This window comes from Megalops cyprinoides, chromosome 9 (genome assembly GCF_013368585.1).
Source record: "Megalops cyprinoides isolate fMegCyp1 chromosome 9, fMegCyp1.pri, whole genome shotgun sequence".
NCBI classification, from domain to species: domain Eukaryota; kingdom Metazoa; phylum Chordata; class Actinopteri; order Elopiformes; family Megalopidae; genus Megalops; species Megalops cyprinoides.
Window position 1 is genome coordinate 27,193,477 of NC_050591.1, and position 24,969 is coordinate 27,218,445.

General features: G+C 38.7%; 1 protein-coding gene across 1 annotated transcript in view; it reads left to right on the plus strand.

The window, feature by feature from the left end:
- Positions 1-24,969, plus strand: part of cntn5 (contactin 5) — a 155,841-nt gene that overhangs the window by 109,762 nt on the left and 21,110 nt on the right. Inside the window, exons 8-12 of the mRNA XM_036536353.1 lie at positions 4,850-4,952; positions 10,378-10,559; positions 12,488-12,624; positions 13,616-13,745; positions 16,861-17,005. Of these exons, the coding sequence (XP_036392246.1) occupies positions 4,850-4,952; positions 10,378-10,559; positions 12,488-12,624; positions 13,616-13,745; positions 16,861-17,005 (697 nt within the window). The remainder of the gene's footprint in view (positions 1-4,849; positions 4,953-10,377; positions 10,560-12,487; positions 12,625-13,615; positions 13,746-16,860; positions 17,006-24,969) is intronic.

Genomic DNA, 24,969 nt, shown 5'->3' on the forward strand with positions numbered 1-24,969 from the left:
CTCCTGATAATCAATCAGGAAACATGAGGATACAAGAGGCACTGTTAGACAGGGAGCAGTAAAGCAAGGAAGCAGCAGTAAAAATGGGAGAAAAAAACTGTCTTTACTAATAATTTTGTAAGTGAAGGTGCTAGAGAAGTGAACCTGAAATGTGGAAGTTTACAATGGATAATTCAATGTTAATTCATGCAGCAAATTTGAGACTTTAGTTTGCAGTACACGGCTATGCAAAAAGTATCGTTCCCTTGCTCAGTGTAGTGAAGGAAGCCATGGTAGGTGTCATGATGAATTTTATCTAAAAAGCAGAAAATGGCACTGGCACCCCTTACAGCCCAGCCTCCCATTCTGACTGTGCTCTCTGTTGAAGCAGCTTGATCAAGCGCTACAATCTGGGATCCGAACAAACTTCAGTACTTCTTAAACTTCTTTTGATTGTGGTTTGCCTCTATCCTGTGGCAGCACAGATTGTGTTAGTTTGTCCTGCATGGGTACACCTGCACTACAAACACACCTCCAGGCGAGCCATGCATCCTCAATACAGTGTCTGCTGAAGCTGTTTGCCAGCGCCGCACCAGGGACAGTCATGTGCCAGAACTTTGATGAAAAGTCTGCAACAAACCTGGCATTGTAGGAATGACACATTTTAAAGAGCCATTATTATTTGGGAAAGCAAGAAAATTGTGTTGTAAGCACCCAAGTCCACCCGCCACCACATGATCATTGATGGTCACGGCATAGTGAGATGTATGGTCCTCTAACCTGCAGACCACAGCCACAGTCCAGCCCTCCCCCTGTACACTGGCACACAAATCTTTACCATTGGACTGTACATGGAGTTATCAGAGCGCAAGCTATAAAGATTTATTAACCGTTCAGGAAGATATTGGCCATCCCTTAATTAAAATGATGTCATTAAAGTTTGTTGCATGCTAATTAACTTAAATTGAAGGCCAGACACATTTGTAGTAGATATATACAGATTAATTTACAGAGTTGGATGGTGTCCAAATTTCACCTATTTATTTCTCTTTTTTGTTGTTGGTGTAACTTTAAAAAAAATCCTGCATAAAAATCCACAGCTTTTTATTCACACATATTTACTGGCATAGATTTGAAAGTAGTACTGTATGTTAGAGGGCAATATTTCCCCTCTAACAAGTGATTGCAGATGTGTAGTTGATTTATTTTTAATTGTGTTTTTACTTGATGTTTTTGTATTTGATTCAATTGACCTCTCTCCAAGAGGCTTTTAAAACAGCAAAATAAGTAAGAGAAGAAAAATAGCAGGAGGGATCAAAAGAGATGGAATGGGTTAATGAAGATGAAATAGAAAAAAAAGTTAATGTGAAGATGATGTGAAAAACATTCAGTAGAATCTTACTTTAAAAGCTACAAACCAAAGAATTTTTGCCCACATCACTGTGTTCTGGTGAGCAGTAGTCCTTGAATGCAAAATAATATAGAAAAATAAGTGAAACAAACAAATTAAATCTCACTAGGCTGGATATCCAGGCTGACTGGTTGTGAAATATAGATCCTTGCAATTTAAATGTATGCTTCAGTTTTATTTAAGCATATATGATAGCACAACTTCTATTAGTTTTGAAAATATATACCCAGATAAAATAATTAAATACTGCAAATGGGTTTTATAGAATGAGTTCTCGTCGAGCTACAAGTGTATAAATCAGTGACAACAGTGATATGTGAGTAGAGTGATATTGAAATTATAATTTGTTTGGAATAATGTAATTGAAGTTGTTGAAAACATGCATTTTACAGCATAAGATTGCTTCTGTCTCTTTTACAGAATCCATTTTCCTCCACTGGGAAGAAGAAAATAGTTTGTGGTCTGTGTATGGAAAAAACTAAAAGCAAAAGTTGCACACATTTTTAACTTTCAGATTTTTAACTTCAGAACCCCCAAACATCAGTACATCATCCTGTTAATTATTTGCTTGGCAAAAGACCCTTTAATACCAGTGGCCTTTTCATTCTTCATTATTTGACCAAAATCTAAGATATATAAGAATATCTAAGAATATGCAAATATTGGGACGACAGGTAAGCTATCCATTTGTTGTGGATTGGTGGGTCTCATCCCAAACCTATACATCACCCAAGAGTTCAGCCATTTTCAGGGTTTCCAACAGAAAGCAACTAAATGGTACAAAGATAAAAGCCATCATAAAAGCCATTTATCCTGACAGAACATCATTGATGTTTATTTTGCTAATAATGCTTTGACTATGTATTATTTTTTTATCATCAGTACCCATAATAATACTTATCACAATTGGTAATACCAGAGCCGGTGGGAAATGTATTACTTTTTTGTAACCAACAGCATGCCACAGATAAGATTAAGCCTTGTATATTATTTCTGAGTGAATAATGGATAGTATTTCATGTTAAAGCAGATGTCAAAATACTATACTTTGACTTTTAAATATGTGGTAATGATTGAACGTTCACATTCCTGAGATTCACATAACCACATTCTGAACAAAAACACAGGACGAAGGTATATAATATAATTAATGAAATGCTGCTGAGAATTGTGTTGGTATAGCATTTATATAGATAGCATGGCAAGAACTGTTTGAATTAAATAATGTTTTCCCTATTTTTGACTCATTCATGGAGAATATGTAAGTAACATTAGTAGATAAAAAGGGAGAAAATTGCATGTGAAGATTCCATTCTGATTCCATTACAATGAGATTGAAATACATGCGAAAAAGAAATATCGTGTACTAACTGAAGTTTGATTGATTGATAGTAAACAATTTGTTATTGTATTTATTATTTCATAAGCATTTTTAAAACAACACTTGCTTGCTAGCAGTATAAAAATAAAAATACCACCACTTTAAGCATTTTCAATTTTTACTTTGTCAAGATATGTAGACATACAAGAAGCAACGCTGCTAAAGATATTGGGATTGTGTCCAATAGACTAAATTATTCAGAAAGATTCTTCATCTGAATTTCTTCAGTGAATATCCAGCTATATAAATCTATATACAGTGTAAGTTGTATTAGTTTCCCTAGGTAAGGGTGTCTGTATAGCAAATAAAAAATAATGGGTCTGAGGAACCCTGCCAAGTTGCATTCATGCTGGACAGCTCCTACAGTCCGTCTTGTTTTTGTTAAGATATGAAGGAGCTTGCCCCCTGGAGGAAATGCTTGTCTGTCATAATCTTATTACCTGAACCAATTTTTACAATGCTGAGAAAAAGAGAGCCAGTGAGTATACTTTGTTATGGGTTTGTTGAGTGTTAAAGACTCCCTGCTGCTGTGGTAGACATCTTAACTATTAGGCCAATGAAACTGGCTGTATTATCAAAAACCTAGTGCTTTATGCACTACTGTATGTGTGTAATGTTTCTAATGCTCAGAATGTTTGGAAAAGGAGGCACATGCTCATGTAAAATTCATAGTATAATTACCCATCTAATAAGACTGATAATAATCATTACTGCCTTGATAATAATTATGCAGACATATCTGGTCACATTTTTCCAAGGAAGAGACAGAGCCTGGTTTATTTCTCTTCATTGAAAATGCAAATTTGTTCATTGCCATCTGATAAAACATCTCTCTTGCAAATTGATACTGATGGGCCCTTAAAGTAAAGCTGAATAAACAAAAGGAAACATGCCCTCGGGCTACAACTGGCAAAAAAAGACAGTGGAACATACTCTTCACTGCATTTAGATTCTGGTGTCAATTAGGTTTGGTCAAGCGGGGTGTGCTTTTTCCCTCCAAAATATTTGTTTTCTCCCTGTGGTTCCTGTTGCCTAATTATAAAATAATTTTGGCTTTGAAACTAGCTGGCATGTCAGTAAGGAGAGGTGAAGTATGGAATTTTGCAAGGCTCATTATGGGTGGATAGCCATTCCTCAGCTACAGCTCAACTGTAGAGAGATGAATTAGCACAAATGTCCAGCCGATATCTCGGGGACAGAGACACATCTACCTCCAGGCCATCTGGCACCTGAAAAATACCACATGCAGAGACTGTAGAGATCTCTAATTGGCTAGGACAAACTGATCAATGAGGTGTCAAAACGTATTTGGAATCATAAGGAAAATTAGTCATACACAGAGAAAATTTCCAAAACCTGCTAAAATGCACTAATGTATGCTTAAAGGGATAGAGGATATACTGTATATTGTAGAGAATATACAGTTTTTCTAAATGATGGTGCTGGCAAAAATAGTTTATGGATATGACCCTAATTACATGCTATTTTTATTGCATGAAAGAAAGGTGTCTTTCTTTAATTTTACTCAACTCAATTATAAAGTTACACCAACATGCAGATGTGTTTTTTTATACATAGGAAAAACCTCTCAGTCTCTGTCAGTGCTCACTTATGCTCAGAACAAGTTCAGTCTCCCAATCTGAACCTTTTTTTCTGATACATTATTAATGAGCAGGGACCTGAACAGAACCAGTGGGAAGACATCAAGGTGGGATTGTGCATTGTGAGTGCGAAGCCGAAGCAGAAGGTTTGGGTATTTTGCAGTCCCATGAACTGCCTGATTCTGTGAGCTGCAGCTGCCAGGAGAGCTCCAAACGCCCAAGCCTGCTAACACCAGAGCTCTTCGGGTGCAGAGGTTTCTGAACCAAGTACACATTACGCTGTGCGTTACCACCGCACTGGCTCATGGGTAAGAGCTGCTGTTCAAAGGGGTCGGAGGTACGCTGGTTCCTGACACTGCCTTGCAGCTTATGGAAAACAGGGAGCTCAGGAACATCCAGCAAGAAACAGCATATCTTATCTGTACACACAGGAGGTTTTAGCTTTTCTGCCTGTCTGTTGTGTGTTTTTTTTGCCAGGTATAATGGGAGAATATGAGCCCAAAATCGAGGTGCACTTTCCTCCAACAGTAATGGCAGCCAAAGGCGTGACAGTGAGGCTGGAGTGCTTCGCCTTGGGGAAGTAAGTACTGTACACAGATTTCTGCTCTACCAAAAGATCACCCCAGGTGACTAAAGAGCGACAACCACAAACACAGCTGCAGCCCGTCCCCGTTTAATCACAGCGATGTGTCCCACAGGAACGCCATCCCATTATCCTTAAATTAGTTTTTCTTTTTGCCTGGGAAAATTTTCTTCAGGAGATAATGAAACAATGCCTTTATCACATGTTGCCTTGCGTCACACTGTTATTAACTGAACTTCCACAAGAACAGAACTTTGTAAAAAAAAAAAAAAAAAAACTTGTCTGCAATCTTGTGCTTTTCAGGATAGAAATGGACCAGAAGTGATTTCACCCTTGGGAGCTGTACATTCTGATAATGGCATTGTAGATACAGAGGCAGTTACATGCCAGGGTCGGTAGGATGCTCTAAATCTCTGTTATGTTCAGGTTTGGTCAAGGCTTTCTGTTGCTTTTTGAAAGATTAACTTGCCCATCCCAAGTTTACTGCCAGAAGAGAAAAACACACTCACACCAATAGAATTTCAATAAAGGGCAGCGACAAACAGCTCAGGAGTAAGAAGTCAGACGCAGACATTGTTACATCTGATGTTAACTGCAAATTGTAATGATAACAATGTTTTGTGTGTATTTACATCTTAATATTATGACATGTTAGGTTACTTGTAATTAAATTCGCCTAGAATATTTTTGCTATCAAAGTGCTCTACACAATTATCTCAAATGCACCACCTTGACAACAATGAAATTTGTAATTATCTGAAGGATTTGAAAATCACGCTTAATACACTGAGCCTATAGTTATCTGAAACATTTAGCTATATTGAAGACAATTTATCCTTCTCTTAATTGCAGACATTTTGTGGTAATTGCAATTCATGCCATGTATGGCATTCAAAGCAGCAAATGAGATTAAACTTGTTAACAGAAATGTAATGTATAATATTCTTTAATAACTGTGACTTGTGAATGATCCTTTACTTTACCAGGTAAAGTTTTGTTCATGTGTTGTCTAATAACAGGTTAGGTCACATATTGTGTCACTTAAATTCTGTCTGGATTGTGTTATCCATAATTATTTTGATGTGTTGTCCTCACTGGTATACATATGTAGGCAAAGTTGATGATTTATTTAGACTTTGCATAAATTATAAGGAAAAAGAATACGCATTACCAAATATAATTCTGTTGCATCACTACTGTTTTTTACCACATAAATTATTTAGCGCTCATTCTTATCTTAAGTGCAAATAGCTTCTAATCTAAGGAATTCTAAGGACCTTATAATTGTTTACAGTGCTTTCAAAGGGGATTCTCTATGAGGGAAAGTCATTTACAATTAATTATCCACATTAAAATAATAAGTCATTACTTAAACATATAGACATTGCACTGCATATTCATTCCGTTATTCAATTACACAGCAGAGGGGGGTGTTCGATGCTCAGCAAACAGACAAATTGCTGCAGACCTTGCCCTATTCTCTCCCTTCCAAACCAATTTGGGTGCTGTAGCTCTGAAACCAGAGTGTAAGGGTGCAATTGGCTGGTATTCCTGTGTGACCTCCCTCTTTACCTACAAATGAATGATTTATTAATGCACCTCATTAGGAAATGTCAGTCTCTATAGAGTCGCCGAGACAGAAGCCTGGATTGGTTTTATTCTCGACCTGCCGATCAATGTGAATGACTAGGGTACACGTTCAGATGGGACAAGCAGGCGACTCTTTGTGGGTAGAAAGCTGAGGCCTTTATATTTCTCCCTGAATGCAAGTGTACTGTAAAAAAGTGGTGAACTGTGGCCGCTGCTGCTTTCAATACGAATTCTATCATTTTTCAATGGAAAAATCTTGTGGGAAATTGAAAAAATGCAGTGTATATCGACACATCATATTCATAAAACATTTTATTTGTCTCAACTTTCCATCGTATATATTTTTTAAAGATATTTATGTGTTCCTTTGCAAAATTTGCAGCAATAGTAACCCCCCCTGAACTTTGCAGGATCATACATATGAATTCCTTAACTGCTATCTTTGTATATTCTTTTAAACATGATTAAAGCTACTAGCTAGCTTGCTGCATATGTATTAGCTGTAGACATCAAGTTAACGTCTCTGAGTGGTATTATGCAACTCTGTACTTGTTACAGTTACTGAACTTGCTGTAGGACCCGTGCTTCACTCCTCTAATATGAGGGAGAGATCGCTTTGTCAGGGTATTCAGGATTTATATTATGTTCGCGGAATTGCCCAGATGAAATTAGCGGTGATTCCTCAGTTTATCAAATTCTACAATAAACCCTGGATTGTGTTAAATCCTCTGTTTTCTCCAGATGGTGGAATTCATTTGGTCCTACCTTTTGTACTAGCATTATTCCCCAGCATTACTTTTGGTTGGATGACTATAGAAAGAGAAGGGGCAAGGTGGAAGAAAAATGCACACTTGCTTATGTGAGTGCACTGTATATATGTGTGTGTCGCGTTTCTGTGTAATGATGAAATAAATTGACTCTGAGTGAGTGGATGGAAAAAGGGGGCATTTCTTTAAAGCCTAAATGTTTCTAGCCCTGCAGTGACATTTACAGTTGACACTGCTCCGGTAATGACCACCAATGTCATGCTACGAGAGGCCCTCCAAAGAACAACCTGCATTACATTTCAGGCTTCTGAGTTTTCTAGGTCAAAGCAGAATAGACAATGATACAGCACAACGTAATGTACACTTGATTACTTCAGAGGGGATGTTTTGCAAATCTTACATATGTATTTTTTTTACATTTCTGGAGCTGGAGAAGAAAAGTTGAATTATGAGACCTGTGGATGTGTTTGGTTGTAAAACTGCAGAAAACCTCTGGCTGCAGGACAGTCTTTGATTGGGTTCAGAGCAGAACTGCACATGAAAGGACTTACTGGTGTTTTCCATCACACTGCCAATGCTGCTCAGGTAAAATGTAACTCAAAAGAGGTGTGGGCAGTTCAAAGCACAAGTTTCATTTTGCTCATCATATTTCATACATCAATACAAAATGCAATTTACAACAACTGACAATTTACAATTTGGCATTTCGCAGACACTTTTAAACCAAAGCGACTTACAATTGCTGCATCAAACAGGTTAAGCTGACTTCCTCATAGGCAAAAGATCACAGTAGGAATGTAAATTAATTATTTACAGTACCATGCTCCTGTATGTCCTGCAAACAAAACCTGCAACAGAGACAGGGTTAGTACAGAAGGTTAAATTAATAAAGAATTAAGAAAAGAATTAATAAAATTCTGTAGACAGAACTAGATTAACTAGCTAACAAAGTACCTTCTGGCAACATTGTGCTAGATGGCAAGAATAAATTGATTGCTGACAGTGTCTCATCAATCTTTGATGAGTTTTTTTATGTAAATTTGGAATTCCCTGTGCTTTTCCCATTTTTCTGGTCTGTAATGTCCTATTATATCCTTATATTCTTAGACTCTGTTATATTAAATAACCGCAGCATATTGTCAAATGGGCCAGACAACTGGCATTATTTGTCATTCTTAGTTTCCTATCATTGTAAGTTAAGTGGATGTGCTTTGTAGCATTGAGCTAGTTCTTCAGCGGAATCTTGGATTTATCTGGTGGGTGGGATGTGTAGGCTGTTTTTAGTCTCTTTAATCCGTAACTGACAGGACTTTATAACACTGAAATAAGTGGCACTGACCTATGAGAAGGCTGTCATAGCTACCCTGCTAAGCAGGCTACAGGTAATAACGATGAAAGTGGCTCTTTTAGTGGTTTATTGCTGTGCTCAACACCTCTCTTTTTCAGCCACATCTTATGAATATGAAAATAAAGTTGCTGGCAAGTGTAGTAGAGTTCAGTGTTTAATTGAGATTAATTATGATGATTATGTCATCCAATGATGATTTTCAGCAATCTAATAATATTCTTTGTGAGAGGAACATACTGTGTAGCGACTGATTTTGTGGGCTCAATTCCCATTCAGGTTACACAGGTTACTCTAATGCATTTTTCAACAGCTTTGGATATAAGAGTACTAATTACACCTCATCACAGTTTGCAGTAAGTGTCAAGTGCATGGAACAGGACAAACAGGAAAGAGAGAAAGAGAGAATATGAGACAGCCAGGTCTACAGATATTACACAGTGAGTTTGTCCTGCAGTTAGGGTATCCATTCAACGAAATGTTTAACCCTCTGGGGTTAGTGAAATAAACCAGATTCAATAAATGTAAAATTGTATATATTGCCGAAATGTTATAATTTACATGTGTAAGAACTAAAAAAAATACAAGATACCTGATCTGTCTAACATACTTTTTTGTCTGACAACTCAATAGCGTATGTGGCAGCTATTTTAAAGAAAATAACTCACTCAAATGAAAGAATGTACATTTTCAGATGAATATTTGAAATCTGCTCCCACATTATCTGATGTTATGCACATATTCTTTGAGTTTTATCAGATTTACTACAGGTCATGAAAACTCACCCAGGATTGTTGCCCACAGGAATGTTCAAAAGTGTAATTCAGTCTTATGGACTGTGCTGAATACTGCTGTATATGTGATTTGAATCTTAAGCGGAATCACATCGAGAGTCTGCAGAAACCTGTAAACTGCAGCACATCAATGCCCTTGTGAATGTTGGACTTGTGAGGAGATGGAGAGGGGGTGCAAATAGCAATTTAATCTAGCTTGGATGATTGATATGTGTTTGATGCGTTGGGGATCTTCCTGGTGTCACATCTCCATCTTTGGGAAATCTGCCAGAGATAGCGGTCATACTCAGGGCAAACTGCTGATAACATCTTTCTAGGAAGAGGATTGCACCACACACACACACACACACACACGTACACACACGCACCAGGTGGAATTACACCAGCGCCTCGGTTTTAGACAGAGTTGAATGCAAAGGTACAAAAAGATTCATCTGTATAGGTATTAGAATCCAATTCCTTCCAACTAAACTAAATATGTACAGTAATTGCCCAAGTTAAACCCATCACTTGCACACATTTCATGCAGTGTCGCACAGTTGGAGGTCTTTCTTTATTCCTGTCTGTAGCAGCATAAATTCCTAATCATGATATCCCTAGAGGATATGGTTCACAAAGACATCAGCGCTAATGTTATTTTGTTGTCCTGTCAAGGTGACATTAAGAAGTCTCCTTTCTTATCACTGGGATACAGATGCGCAGTTTGTCTGTCCCACGCTGGTCGCTTTCCAGGAATTTCACATTCAGTAAAGCGATGACAGTATGCGATAACTCCCAATGTGTTCCCAAAGACTGTTTCTTATTGAAATGTGCGACTAGAGAAATATGAGGAAACGGGGGGTCTGCATCGCTTCTCAGGATACTGATAAACAAGAGCATAATCGTGCCGCTCGGCTCACCTCTCTCTCCTCACCCCTCCCTCTCAGTCCCGTCCCCACCATTACCTGGAGGAAACTGAACGGAAACATTCCCAAAAAGGCTCGGCTGCGGAAGTCCCAGGCCGTCTTGGAGATTCCCAACATCCAGCTGGAGGATTCTGGGACCTATGAGTGTAAAGCAGAGAACCCCAGGGGAGGGAATGCCTTCCGTGGCCAACTGCAGGTCTACAGTGAGTGCTGGGGGGGGAGAGTGGGGGGGGAGAGTGGGGGGGCGGTGGGGGTGTTGAAACTGTTTTTTATTTGTTTTCAACAGGAAGACATACTATCATTGTCAGAGACGTAGTCTCAGTTTTAATCAGTTTGAATTGTTTCGCAATACTTTTGCCTTCGCTTCGGTTAACAAATTTAAGACAGGGTCACATTTACTGTGTTTGTTTCTTACACATTATTAAATAGTCGCTAGAAGTAACATTGTGTAAAACTTTATTAAAACTATTCCTCAACATTATGGACAAATTGTGCTGCAGTTAGTACATTTTTGCAGCACTTTTGAGAAAATTGATTTTACTTTTAGAGCACAGTGATGTTAAAATTATGTTTTTCAATGTTCTGCTTTCAAGAGCCTCAATAATCCTATGGCCAGACCTTTTCTTTATTCAAATACTGCAGCCTCAGTCTGTTGGCTCTTTCATATAGTTCACTCGTAGCTTGATTGAATTGATCAAGATGTTCCTTTTCAGAATGACAGTTCACACATCAGGGTAACCAGTATAAATAGCACTGACTGTAATCCTGTTACAGAATTAGTCCCCCACTTCCTCCCTGATATGGACAGATCTGAAGTTGCCCTGGTTTACACAGGCTGTGTGACAATGTATCCCAAGGCTGCAGGAGTTCATTCTTCTGTGCACATGTCGCAGGCCGCAAGGCTGTGGGACCAGGCTGCGTCGCTGGATGTTTTATGACCACAGACAGGGACAGTAACTCTGCCAAATGTTACTGCTGCCGCTCTCTTCTCCTCAGTTGAACCCAAGACACACCTCAATGATTGATACAAAACAGCAAAATACACAGAGCAATATGGGAATATGAAGGCTTTTTCACCTGCAAACTGAATGCCTCTTTTTCATCTCATAGCTTTAGTTAATCCACCACAATTCCTAACCAAGCTATGAGATGCCATTTGAGAAAATAAAATGTACACGATGTTGAAACCATTGCTGAAACACTGATCATATTCTGTCTTTAACCTGCATTTTTACATGAAAAAATAATACATATTTTATTGACTTGTGACCCCTCATGTAAGCAAGCTCCTGTAAAGGACTTTTTTGTTGATGTTTGGTTCTTGAATATTCTGTTCCAGCAGCACTATGAAGGGTGACCTTATTGAATTGAAGATGGGGGTAGAATATAATCTGTAGAGTTGCCTCTGTATCAGCCTCACCCTCCTATAAACAGACAAATTCTCACTCTTCCCCTGGCTGTTCACATAACTCAGAGGAGGCTTTGCCTGTGCAGAATTATAGCACATATTTTACAATTCTTGCAATAAGGCTGTGGTGTTAGTCTGAGATTCACTTACAGTTCCCTGTTGGATTTCCTTCTGTTTTATCATATTTGAGAGCATTTAAGTGTGTGGGGTGAGAGTCAAATGTTCAGACAATTAAGGAAATGCTTTCAGACTGAGTGTGGAAGTAATAAATGCCAATTACACATGAATCTGGAAAAAGTTTCACAGAGAACAAGAAAATGTAACCTCATTGATATAAGAAAGAATGAAGTAATTACCTTTCAACAAATTCTAATTTGTAATGTAAGCTACGTGTCATGCATACATCATTATTCTGTGCTTGATCTATAAAATCACTTTTGAAAAAAAAACATTCACGCTTGAATTAGGCAGCAGTGATGTTAACATATTCAACAAAACCCTAAGAGATACAGGAGGGGGAAAAATAAAGAGATGCAGAGAAAAATAAAATCAATGTGCCTGCAGGTGGGACAGCGCTGCAGTTGAATAATAAGCGGGTTACATGTAAAGCATTATGAGCTGTGGTCAGACAGCTAAGGTGAACAATGGTGCCTGCAAATGTGTGTGTTTTTGAAGGGCCTCACTGATAATGTCCCTTTTTGTTTTTTTTTTTTTTCCTCGCAGCCTATCCGCAGTGGATCAGTATGATTAATGACACCCAGCTGGACAGCGGGGAGCAGCTACAGTGGGAGTGCAAGGCCACAGGGAAGCCCAGGCCCACCTACCGCTGGCTGCGCAACAGTGCCCCCCTGTCTCCGCAGGTACAGACGGTCACATGCAACAATGCAGCAGTAAACGGCACACCATACTGCAAGGAAGAGCTATCTTTTTTGGGAAGAACTATATCCCTGCTTCCTGCTTCCTCGGGGCTACAGATCACTGACCCAGTGCATCGCAATGGTCTCATGATATCACACAGAATGACTTCTGCCCAACTGAAAATTGACTGGCCTTCGTATGTGCTTGAAGTCTTAGCCCCTCCAAAAAGAAAAAAAAGAATGCCTGGCTCCACCTCTTCACTATAGAGGAATATAATTGATTTAGAGCGTTTCTGTCCATCAAATGGTAATTAAAGCTTAGAATGATCTTGACTCATTTCGACATGACAAGACTGAAGGTTATTGATCTTCTGAGGGAATGAGAGCTTTTTTATGTGTAACATACATAAAGTACCAGCTTATTGATATTTAAAGAGGTTCCCTCCTTTCTTGTTTAGAAAGTGCCTCATGCAGTTTTTACTCTAATATTCAGAGTGATGTTGAAAAATGTAACAACTCTTTTCTGACCAACATTTGAATTAACTTTCATTTGGGCATAATTCAAACATATGCAGAGCCTTACTCTGTTAGGCCACAGGCAGGAATGAAATCTGATGTAAATCTTTTTTGGCAATAGCAGAAATACCTCAATAGGAGTCATTTTTCTTTCTTAAGATATTGTTATAGCTACAAGCTTTGTGATCAAATAAATTGCCCCTGTAGTTATGTTTAACACTGATGAGATTCAGCCTATCCTAGGGATTTCACCGTTAAAGTTGTTTGCCTTTAAATTCCTTGAGGCATGTTTTGTATGTGGGGGTGAGTGGGTGGCAGAGTTGTGCAATGACAGATATAATGAGCAAAGGAACGGTAGTAATAGCAGTGCTGTCCCCTTGATGATACTGTAAATTGTAGCTACAGTGTTGTAACAAAGAGCTGTCTCTTTGACTGAAAAGTAAGTCAGCGTGAGGTAAGTTCTCCTTTTCTCCTACAGAAACGAGTGGAACTGGTGAATGGAGAGCTGCTAATCAGGGGTGTGCAGCAGTCAGACTCCGGGATGTACCAGTGCATTGCGGAGAATAAATACGGAGCCATTTACTCCAGTGCAGAGCTCAAGATTTTAGGTGAGCGTTTCTCAGCTTTGTCACACTTCATAAGACTTTATAAAGCATCCGTAACACGTTTATGAGCATGAAATCATTACTTTAAGAAGGATTCATAAACAACTAGTGTTTTATGACAGTGGACATGGGGTGATGTAGCTCATTTTTTTTTATCATTATCATACCATCCATTTTAATATATATGGTATATCTATGTCAGCACAACATTTACTCATAACTGATTTATAATGTGGTAACTCTGTGCTCACAAAAGTGTTCTGTTAGTGAAAGCCTCATAAAGTTATACACAAAACGATGTTTGAGCTTGTTTTTGATTTGTACGATCTGTTGTAACTCCTTAAATGGAATAGCCAAACTTTCTTTTAGCTTTTTTTTTCTTAGGATTTGAGAAGAGAAACATTTTTAGAAGTAGGGCATAAACAAACTGCTTAGTTATCATGTCCATGCAAGACTTCCAGCAAAAATCATAACAGAAAGGTTGTAATACTTAAATGTTATAACGCTTAACGTGCTTAAATGGTTCTAATTTGGCCCATTTGTTACATAAAATGTGTAAAAAAAACAAATAGCTACAATGCTAGCTTGTTATATTTTTTCACTGTCATCAGCTGCTGTCAGTCTAGACAGAGAAAAAATTAGAGTGGTGACAGATGCCAGTAAGCTGGTTACACTGCAGTCAGGTAACAGAGAGAGGTGAGAAGAGCGAAAGTGCAGAACAAAACCTTGAAACGTGTTGATTGGCCGATCGATAGCTCCCTGTTTAACCCAAGCACAAGCTGCAGGAGGCTGACATGGATAAGAGATAGAACCTTGTTGTGATATTCAAAGAGGCATCTGTATGGAACGGGCTGCAAGGAGACAGAATTTAGTTTTCCCAAAAGTCCTAGAGGGAAAGGAAAGTAGGCACTGTGACAAGGTTAGTGACTGCAGTGGAGCCTAAAGGAGGAGTGGAGAGAAAACCAGGAGGGGGAGGGGAGGCGATGAGCAGGGGTTGGTTTTCCTTTTCTTTTTGTTAAGGCAAGAGACGACCCGTTTTATCAACCCAGTAACAGCAATTAGGCCATGTTTGACTCTTGAGGGCCCCAGAGGCTGAAGAGAGAGCCTCTAACCAGTTCACCAGAGGCAAAGAACCACAGATATAATCTCTCCATTTGTCTCCTTGTCATTTTCATTTTTTTCAACACATTGCATAGTCAGTACAATTCCTCTTTGTCCTTCAGGATTTTTTTTTCCCTCAAAGTCCTTTACTGTTTTATTTGCAATTTATATTTAGCTGCTTTTATTCTTTGAAGAAAAGCACTCACATCATCACAAAGGAAATCCAAACAACCGAGCATCTCTTTTGTGGGGAAAGTGATGATATGCCCATTTCAAATCAATCACAGTCATTTTCCACTCTGCCTTTCCAGTATGCATTATTGAATGGCTGTAACATGAAGGACTAGATTGGGTTTAACGTAATGTCCCCTGTTTTGATGGTGGTAAATTCAGGACACAGTATTTGTGTAATGTCTTGAGAACATCGAAGCCCCAAAGCCTCCTAACATTGATGCAAACTGGCTGTGAAATCCCTTCTTTAACCATGAGCTGAGAAGTGACTTTTGGACAGTGGTGATGAATGCAGTAGTAACCGTCCCCTGGAGGCAGAGGCCCCCAGTGACCTGCGCCCTTTTGAAAATGTCCACGAGCGTGCATTAACATGACAGATTAGACATTTAGCTCCGGAGGGTACGTTCCGGCCTCTCGAAGCATGTGATCTAACCCCTGTTCCAGGTCCGCTGGGTAAAAGGGAGAGCCAGCTAAGCATCACCGCCCCCTCCAGGCTGGGTCTCATAGTTCTGCATTGACTGAAACTCCAAAAGCAGATGTCTGTATACAGCATTCACCAAGGCCCAGTTGCCTTTCGGCCACTATCTCAGGGGGCACACATGACATGCGAGGGGGGCGGGGAGCTACTGTCGAAGTCACCAGCTTCAGTGGGTGGCTGGAAGCCACAGTTTGGGATCGAAAAACTGTATTCTCTTATGGCACGGAGAAAACATTGCTCAGTGTTGGGCTAATTAGTCCTGACGGAGGCTGGTACCACGCAGATGCCCTGGTGGGAGTATGCTGTGGCACATGCACCACATTCGCACTGTCAGTGTCAGACTCTTTCTCCCAAAATTCCATTATTGGTAACATTGCACTAATGACCATGTCCCAGAAGAGCTGGGAAATTGTACATTTGTTCAGACGCACCTGTGTTTTGGCACCAGGAAGCAGGTGTATGTAACTTCAGCAAAAACGTCAACCCTTCACTGCCCCCTTCTCATGAAAAGGAGTGTCCTTGGTGAAAAAGTCTAAACATACTTCAACCTGTGTTGCACTACTTTTTTAAACTCTCATAAAAGCAAGTAGGACATGTAAGTAAACAGAGGTCTTAGTCTTTATTTCACTTTTGTTCTGCTGTATTTAACTCACTATTTTGCATCTTGCATTTTACCAGTCAGGGAAAGAAAAAAGAACAATGCATGGTATATACATTACCTGTCAGAGAATGTGATTTGTCTAATTCATCATTACTTCAAGACAAGGTATTTGCAATGATCTAGTACAGGATTTTTACCCATCCGGGTCTATGAAGAATCACCCTTTCAGTATCAGTTTCTCTAGGCAGCTTACACCTGTTATGATGCTGATGATGATGAAGATGATGAAGATTATTATTCTTATTATTATTATCATTATTGTTATTATTATTGCTCAAGGGTACAACAACTGTGCCCACAATACAGTCTCGTTATTATGAGCCCTATTCATTGCAACATTCTTGGGCACCTTTAAAGCTAATTAGCAATAGTGAATATGAATGCGTATGTTATGCATATGAAACATTTATTTTCAAATGTTTTCAAATGAAATGGTTCTGTGTAAGTATGTATACAAAGATATAACACATGATGTCTCTTAAAAATCTAAAAATATATAACCACATGTATGCTTTATGATGCGCTCGTGATTATCAGCTTTTTAGGCTCACCATCTCTTTGGCACAAAGAGAATTTAGTTTTATTGCTTCAGCATGACACCATGTTTCCACAGTACCTTGAACCTCATTATGGTTTTCCTTGGACAGCATCTGCTCCCAGCTTCCCACCCAGCCCCATACGGGTCATCGCCACTATGGGGAAGGACGTGTCTCTGGAGTGCAAGCCCCGAGCATCCCCCAAACCCAGTGTCATATGGAGGAAAGGAGACAGGAGGATACAGCCCAGTAAGAGGTATTCTACAGCCAGTCTTACACCAATTTACATTTACATTTATTCATTTAGCAAATTCAACCTGAATTTCTCCCATTCACACCAACATACAGTACCACGCATTCTACCAAAACAGAAAGGATGTATACATGAGTCTTTTGCCTCTTGACATTCTCGGTGTTAGGTGTAAAGGTGTTTGTTCTTTTTGACTAAGGTTTATGTTGCCATTTGTTCATGCTTATATTTCTCATATTGTGGCTGGATTTTTTTACTGTATAAAATCTGGTATTTAACCCTTGTGTTGTCTTAGGGGTCAAAATGACCTGTTTCTGAGTTTAATTGCAGAGAAACCCCCTAAATTAAAATTTTCTAGCATGAAATTCAATCAATTTTCCTGGAGTGACCCTACCATTAGAAAAGTGAAACATTGCCCTTTTCTATATTTTTGTACAAGCTATGCACCATCAGGGTACAAAGATTACCTTTGGGTCTGTTTTCAGCACAGAGAGAATAATAATAATAATAATAATAATAATAATAATAATAATAAAGAACACATCAGTTAAAACAAAAAAATTATTATGTGTGTTTTGTAGTGAAAACAAGTGGTGTACTCTGAATAAATACAGTCTCTCTGTACTGTGAAGTAGGAAGACACAGTTATTCGCCAAGTTGTTGATGAGTGACAGGTTGTTTCTTCATGCAAAATAGATTTAGGGTTAAAATTCAATCAAGAGGCTTTATCATAGGGGTGTAGCAAGGGTGGGTCATTTTTTAACCATGAGGACAAGGGGACTATATGGTTACTTTTTTATGAGTCAGTTTCATGAAGACAGTCAGCTTCAGTAATGTCACAAAGGTGTTTGTGACTTTACCATATAAGCATTGATCTTTCCATCGCTTATTGTGTTGGTCTTATTTTTCAACTCTGTCATTTATTTTACAGACATGTGAGAGCTTTGAAAATTGCCTCCTGCTAAATGTTTATGGGAATGAAATTTGACAGATGTGGCAGGCAGTCTGTTTTACTATAGTATATCAAATAAAGCCTGCTGCTCTTCATGTTTCCCTGAAGTTCACATACAGACTGCCTTTTGACCAGCCTAATGGCCTATCACATTGTAAGCTCCCTCCTACCAATCTTAATTATAAGCCTGTAACACATTTACTGCATTCACTTAAAACTAATCAAGGGCATATTGACTTTACCTGAAGATGCATAATTGCTAATAATAAACACAGAAGATTGTGTCAAGACTCTTGAGGCATTATCTACCTTTCCTTATTTTCTGAAAAAAAAAAAAAATTGCACCAGCTGAGACCTTGTGAGTGAATTTGATCGAGATTCTCTAGATGATGTCTGCATCAGCTTTAAGTGATAAAAACTACCCACAATGCCATGCACTTGAAGCGGAATTGCATGGTGGTTAGTGCACAGTCAATCAATTTGAGGGACAGCGCAGAAATTATCAGTCAATGTTGATTGCGCTTGGATTTGCACAGAAAAGCAAGCCCTCAATGCATCAGCAGAGATCTGGCATCTCCTTCAGCTCCTTAGCAACACAGGGAGTCCCTCGAGAATCAGCGCTGCTGACTTTATTGTTCTTCCCATGCAAGTTCACGAACACACCCTAGTTCGAGGCACAATGAGACAACCCTTAGAGGCAAAAGAAAGGGGAGAAGGGATGTTTGCACAATTGTGGGGCATAATTTCAAAAATAAGTACTCAAATAGTTGTAGTTCTTTGAGTGAGCATTCTGAAATTCAATGTGTGTACTGTGTGTGTGTGTGTGTGTAGACATGCACTGACACCTGTCTGTAAATGACCTACCGTCTGCTTTCTTGGTGTGTTTTGTGTTTTGTCTAATTCTGATTTCACACTTGACTTGTTTCTGAACAATCCATGTCTCGGCACTGAGGGTGTACTAATTTAGCTCTGACAAGATGGTAATGGAAATTTGAATGCTTGCTGCATATTTTCTGGAAATGGACTCTTGTTGTGCTGGACTCGCTTCCCTTCATTCCCTTCATGCCTTGCACCTCTCCCTTATTCCAGCCTAAGGTGCAGTGTGCTCTGCTCAATTCCCACTTCCATATCATGACCCCTGGCCTCGTATACCCCTAGGCAAACTACACACAGCTGAATGTTAACAAGCGCACTGAGACTAAGCAGGAATGAGACTGGTGGAAATGCCTTTCAGCATGTATTATATGTGCTATGATCATTTTCACCACTTGTAAATTATTAGATCACACTGTAAAAGTCATGTTAGGTGTGTTCATCACAAGCCTCCTGAAAAAACACAAGGGTAAGGTTGACTCATAGACAGTTTGTCCCACAATCAAAAATCCAGGTCAGGCTTAGGTCCTCTGTCATGCACAAGTCACCAGCCACATCTGAGTCTCAAAATAAAGTGCAGGTAGTGCCACAATTGTATTTCCCAATTGTCCTCCAGTGAATGTGGTTTCACTGACTGCCCAGCTGTCTTCAGGTGAGTACAGAGAAATTGGTTTGACCATCTCCCTGTTACACATTGGCCTTCCCATACTCTTCCCCATAACTGTGTGTGTGTGTGTACTGCTGATAACACTTTACTCTGTAGAGAAGGATAAATATGTGGTCTCTTATGTTCAGGTGTGCAGATATGAAATCTTTTTTATGACTATTCCATTATAGTATTGATTTTTAAATATTGCTGTCGTTGGAATACACCATAATATTAAATACGGATTGAGAACCATGATCGAGAAGATGAACTTTATTGCATGGAATGCAGATGGTGTGATTTGTTGTCTGCTTTTTATTTGACTTTCACTTCGAAGATACCAACCATCCATACATGTAGAAACCTTGCCTTCAACTGGGTTCACTAGTAACAGAGAGAGATATACACACTGTGCCAGACAGGTCACAATTACATTACACTGGAGTAAAATATTTTCATTTCGATATCACATTAAAATGTAAAGCCCTTCCAATTATAATAGTTCCAACTGCTAAGTTCAGAGATATGGAGAACAAAGTTACCTTGTGTTTCAATGACCTATCATTGCTTTACCAAGGTCACAGAGATTGGAAGGGAGGGGGTAGGGTGTTGGAGAGGGAGGGTAAAGAGCTTGATTATAGACTTCATTGTCCCTGGGAATAAAGACAAGAAGCAAGCAAATTATCATTGTGTTATGTGAGATAGGGGCCCGCTCACCTCTAGATATTAGCAGGGGAGGTTAGAGCTGGAATGGTAGTTGGCACCTAAAAATGATTTATAGTCCTCTGATAAACAGAGGTACTTTTTTGGTTGTGTATAATTTAGTCAATCTTATTTTTATGCTTTCCTGATCTTCATTTCCTTCATTTGTTCTCTGTTGTTTTAAGGACAGTTGTTGAAATCCAGAGTGTTTTCCAAATACTTCTCAGAGCTAAAAATAATGGTGTGACATCATCTGCAGGAGTTACATATAAGTGCACTTTAACAGAGTGATTCTAGTTTACGGGTCAGGTAGCAACTCCAGTATGACTACATACGTTATTTCTTATGTATGGTTTACAACCAGACAAGAGAGAAGAAGAAAGGAAAATGTACAAAGGCCTTGTAGGAAGTGCACCGCTGCAACAAATGCTCTTAGTTTCTCTCAATTCAATATGGTTGAAATCCTTTATTATTTGTTGTGAAATAAGTTCATTGTGTAATGATTTCATTAACCTTTTAATGTCAGGATAGCCATGAATCATTGCCTTGAGTGACTGGCAAAGTGACTGCACACTTAAGGTACTCACCCATACACCGGCAATAATAAAGGCCTTGAAGTAGTAGCCCCTACCCCAATCACACAGCCCAGTCAAACAGACCTGTCAACATGCTGGCCAGACATTGAAGACTGTACGTTAATAGTCCTCCCCACTTATACCCTCACACGCACGTGCCTTGCAGCCACAGTCCTAGACATGCGAGTTATTTATCACTGAGCACGCTTGCCTGCAAGCAGACGCGCTGGAATTATTTACAGGCTTTTCTGCTGACTGCGTAGGGGCTGCAAACCAGGCAATTTATTCTGAAGAATAACCACTGGGAACTGTTCTTAAAGCGTCAAGGCAAAATGGTCTTGTATAAACAGCAGCGGAAACATAGACTGGTCACAGAGCATCTGGCCAAGCTTCTGGTCATTGACCCAAAATTGCACTTGTGCTTTTGAGCAGATGTGGCGATATCCACAAAATGTTTTAGTTCTTATACTTAATACTGACTCAAATGTCAGTGTTGTACAATGTAAACAATATCTGTATAAGAGTTTTGAAGACAGGTGGCTTAGTGACCTAGCTAGGAATGTATTCAGCTGCAATTTCATCTATACACCAAATTAAAGGACTGTATTCATTTAGCGTGATATGAGGACAATAAAGACTCTATTTTCCTCTCTTCTCTTGAACTCCTTTTAAATGTGTGCAGTGTTTCTTTGGTAAAGTTATCTGATGTTTTAAACACTGACTGCATTACAAACACTAATTATATGAAACAAGTATCTCAAATTGTTAGTATTTCATAGCTCTGAGATACCCCTTTGCTGAGCTGAATTGGTACCCACAAGAACATAAAGCTGTGCATCTAATTTAAAAAAATAAAGCGTTACAGTACATAGTTACAGTATCTTAACTGCAGGATACCTATCTGTTGTATACTCATCTACATCCTGTCCTTGGGATTGTCTACCATGTGGCACATAAGTTTGTAAAAGCACTTCCTTGTCAAAAACTAAGCTGTCCACTGGATCATCTGTAAATTGCACACATCAGAATTTAACCTTCTAAAGTGTAGTCCAGTTTGTTATTTATGTGTGCATATAAATAGTGACCTAAGGCAGTACATGCTTAATTAAATGCCACATGACTAATCCTCAGACTTTACAAGATGAATAGAGTTACTGATTGATGGGGTAAGCCATTGTCCAGCTAGGCTCTCCAGAGGACAAAATAGTGATGAATTGACCAGTCATCTCTTTAATCCAATAGATTTTACAGCAGATTCTTCAAAACCTTAATTTATTGTATTTTGTGTCTTTGTTTCATGGGCCAAGGCCACCAACAGTTTATTTTTTCACTCCATCATGCTTTCCTCTCCTCTAGTCAATTTGAGAGCAATAGAGATATGAGGACAGAAAGAAAAAAGAGAAACAAAAAAAATGCAACCAACAAATCTGTCCGTAGATAAAGACTTATGTTTTGAGTTAGATAAACATTAAACGTGTTATCTATCCTCAATAATTAGAATACATTCAGTCACATCATATCGTATGCCAGATTTTTGGAAATCTATAAAGCAGTTTATAAAAGATTCTTTGTTTGAGCAGGAAGTGGTTCTATGGATGCAGTCATGGTTTTCATAGTCTCTAATCTCTAATCTTTTCATTTTCATAGTTTCTAAGAGTATTGTGTATTGTTTGTGTATAAACTGATTTTGTGTTGCAATGGTTAGCTAAGACTGTTTAAAGGGAAGTCTGCTGTAACATCTTCAAACCCTGAGCTGATCACAGTCATTTGTTACATGACTGTAGCTTCTACTTACTAGTAAATCTGTGCTGGTAAGGTTTGCCAGTGAATTAGTGAAAGGCAGCATCTTATTAGTGGTGACTCCCTGATAGAAAATGGAAGGAGCAAACCAATATAAGAGATAGCTTTCATCTTACAAGCCTATTTCAGTGTTTACAATGCTGTATTAAAATTGGAAATATGTTTGCCAAGGCAGATTTACCGTTAGAAACGGTCTCCTTCTCTGAAGTGTAATCTCTGCCTGTGTATTCAGTGGTGTTTAAGATGGATTTTGGAATATATTTTCACATCATTATGCTTCCTCGACTTTTTTTCCCAACACCGCCAACCACAGCCTTACTTGAGCTGATCCCCCCCCCCCCCGCTCACCCTTGGGCAGGCCAGCAATAGACATTTAGAACCATGAATTCCTTCCTCCCGGCCGGGGTGACTTTCACATTGTGAGGATTTTCTGACATAGCGGTTGCCAAGAAAGACCTCTCCGGATGGCAAGACGTTCAATAACAGGAAGAGCAGGGACGGAATCGAAACCGTGAGCCACGCAGGCTTTTATCTGACACTGACAGCTGTGCCGAGTTAATGAAGGTTTGTAATTAACATGGATTTCCGCTAATGTTCGGGCCTTTTGTTTTCTAAATGAAAAGTGTTAATCCCATTAGCTGTAGACTATGTGGCTGCCTCTGTTGAAAACTACAGCTTCCCCTTCTTAAAGACAGACAGAAGAAGACCAAGATCAGATCACTCTATGGAATACAAATAAACATTGTCATGTTTAATTCTGGTACTATATGTAATTGCCATGTTCTTTTCATTGTTCTTTTTAGGGACATAATACATACATTAATTCATTACATAAGCATAAAATATGAAAAGTAGTTCTTTTGGGGGGTTTAAAAAGAGTTAAGAAATAATCTCATACACCTATAAATACTTGAGTCTTTAAGTAATAAACAGATATCATTTATGCATCCTAAAATGTATTAAGCTTGCTTTAAGGAGACAATCTTTATTTAATATTCCCTCTGGTTGTCTGATTTGCATATTCAGTATACCCAACAGTCCTATCGTTTGTCCTTCCTGCCTCTCCTTGTCCTTGTTGGATGTGGATTATTTCGCTAATTTGAACTTCCAGCGGCAGTTTTCTCTCAAATTCTTAACATGCAGCTGGCTTTGGTCATGCCTTTGTGAGTTTCCCTCTGCCGAATTTTTATCGTTCAGTCTAGCATGAAAAAGAACCTTTGTGTTGTAAAAGCGTTAAACCAAACAGCATGAGACAAATTGATGTAGAGAATAAGAATCCAGTTTCTTTTAATTGGAATTTCTTGGTTTTGACTGTAAACAAACAGCAATTAAAGGATTATGTTGATCCCTGAAAATGTTTTTGGCCTGGATCTTGAAATGCCAGGTGAAACTGTCCAAACATATAAGAATGTATGTGAGCCGTTAACACCTGGTTTTAGGATTGGGCAAAATATTTACATAACATTTATTCATTTAGTAGATGCTCTTATGCAGAGTGACAAGGAACATACAGTAAGGCCACAAGTACTAAATTTCAAATCTTAGTATAGTATAGTATATAGTATATAAGGTATAAATACATCAAACAAATTGCTATAATAATCAAAATGTCAAGGATAACATCAGTGTTAAAAACCCTAAAAGTACTATAAAAGAGCAAGACAGAAGGGATCCTGAGATGTGACCCATATACATTTCTATTGCTACATTTTTCCCTTACCAGGTGTTAAAGATGATCAGGACCCTTTCACAAAAGTATATTGTGATGATACAGTAACTTTTTCTACCTCAGGATATCTGTCAAGCTCCAGGGTGCCAGCAATGCTAAAAAGAATTCTTATTCAGATCTGGGACAAGACACATTGACAATGCATTATAAGAGTCCCTGATGTGCATCCTGCATATTCTAGGAGCTTCTGTTTGTTTCATCGTGTTTCATTTGTTTTGCTATTCAATCAAACTTCTTTTCTGCTGTATAGAATCTAATGAAAAGCATTTTTAGACTTGACTGCCGTTTGCTTCTATTTAATTAAAAACGCACACGTCAAAATTTTAGCATTTGACTTGTCTTGGGGAGAGACATGATTTATGTATTGGGTGTGCCTTTTGGTATAGAAAAAAATTTTTGTGCTCTTGCTTTCAAAAACAGTGAGTCATTTTCCTCAGAGGAAAACTCAAACATAAAATACAACTTAATGCCACAGTGCATTTTATGTGTATGCACATAGCTATGAAAAATCTGTTTAGTGATGGGGAAAGTCCCTAATTTTGTCAGATATTGTTTTTCTTTTTTTTTTTTTCAACAGTTCTGGTGTAAATACAACCCAGTACCTATAATGTCTGATTTGGAGGTGGCAGAACTGGAGGAGTCTTAGAAAACAGCTCAAAGCAAAAATTAGAAGTGATTCTTGTGTAAAGTTTG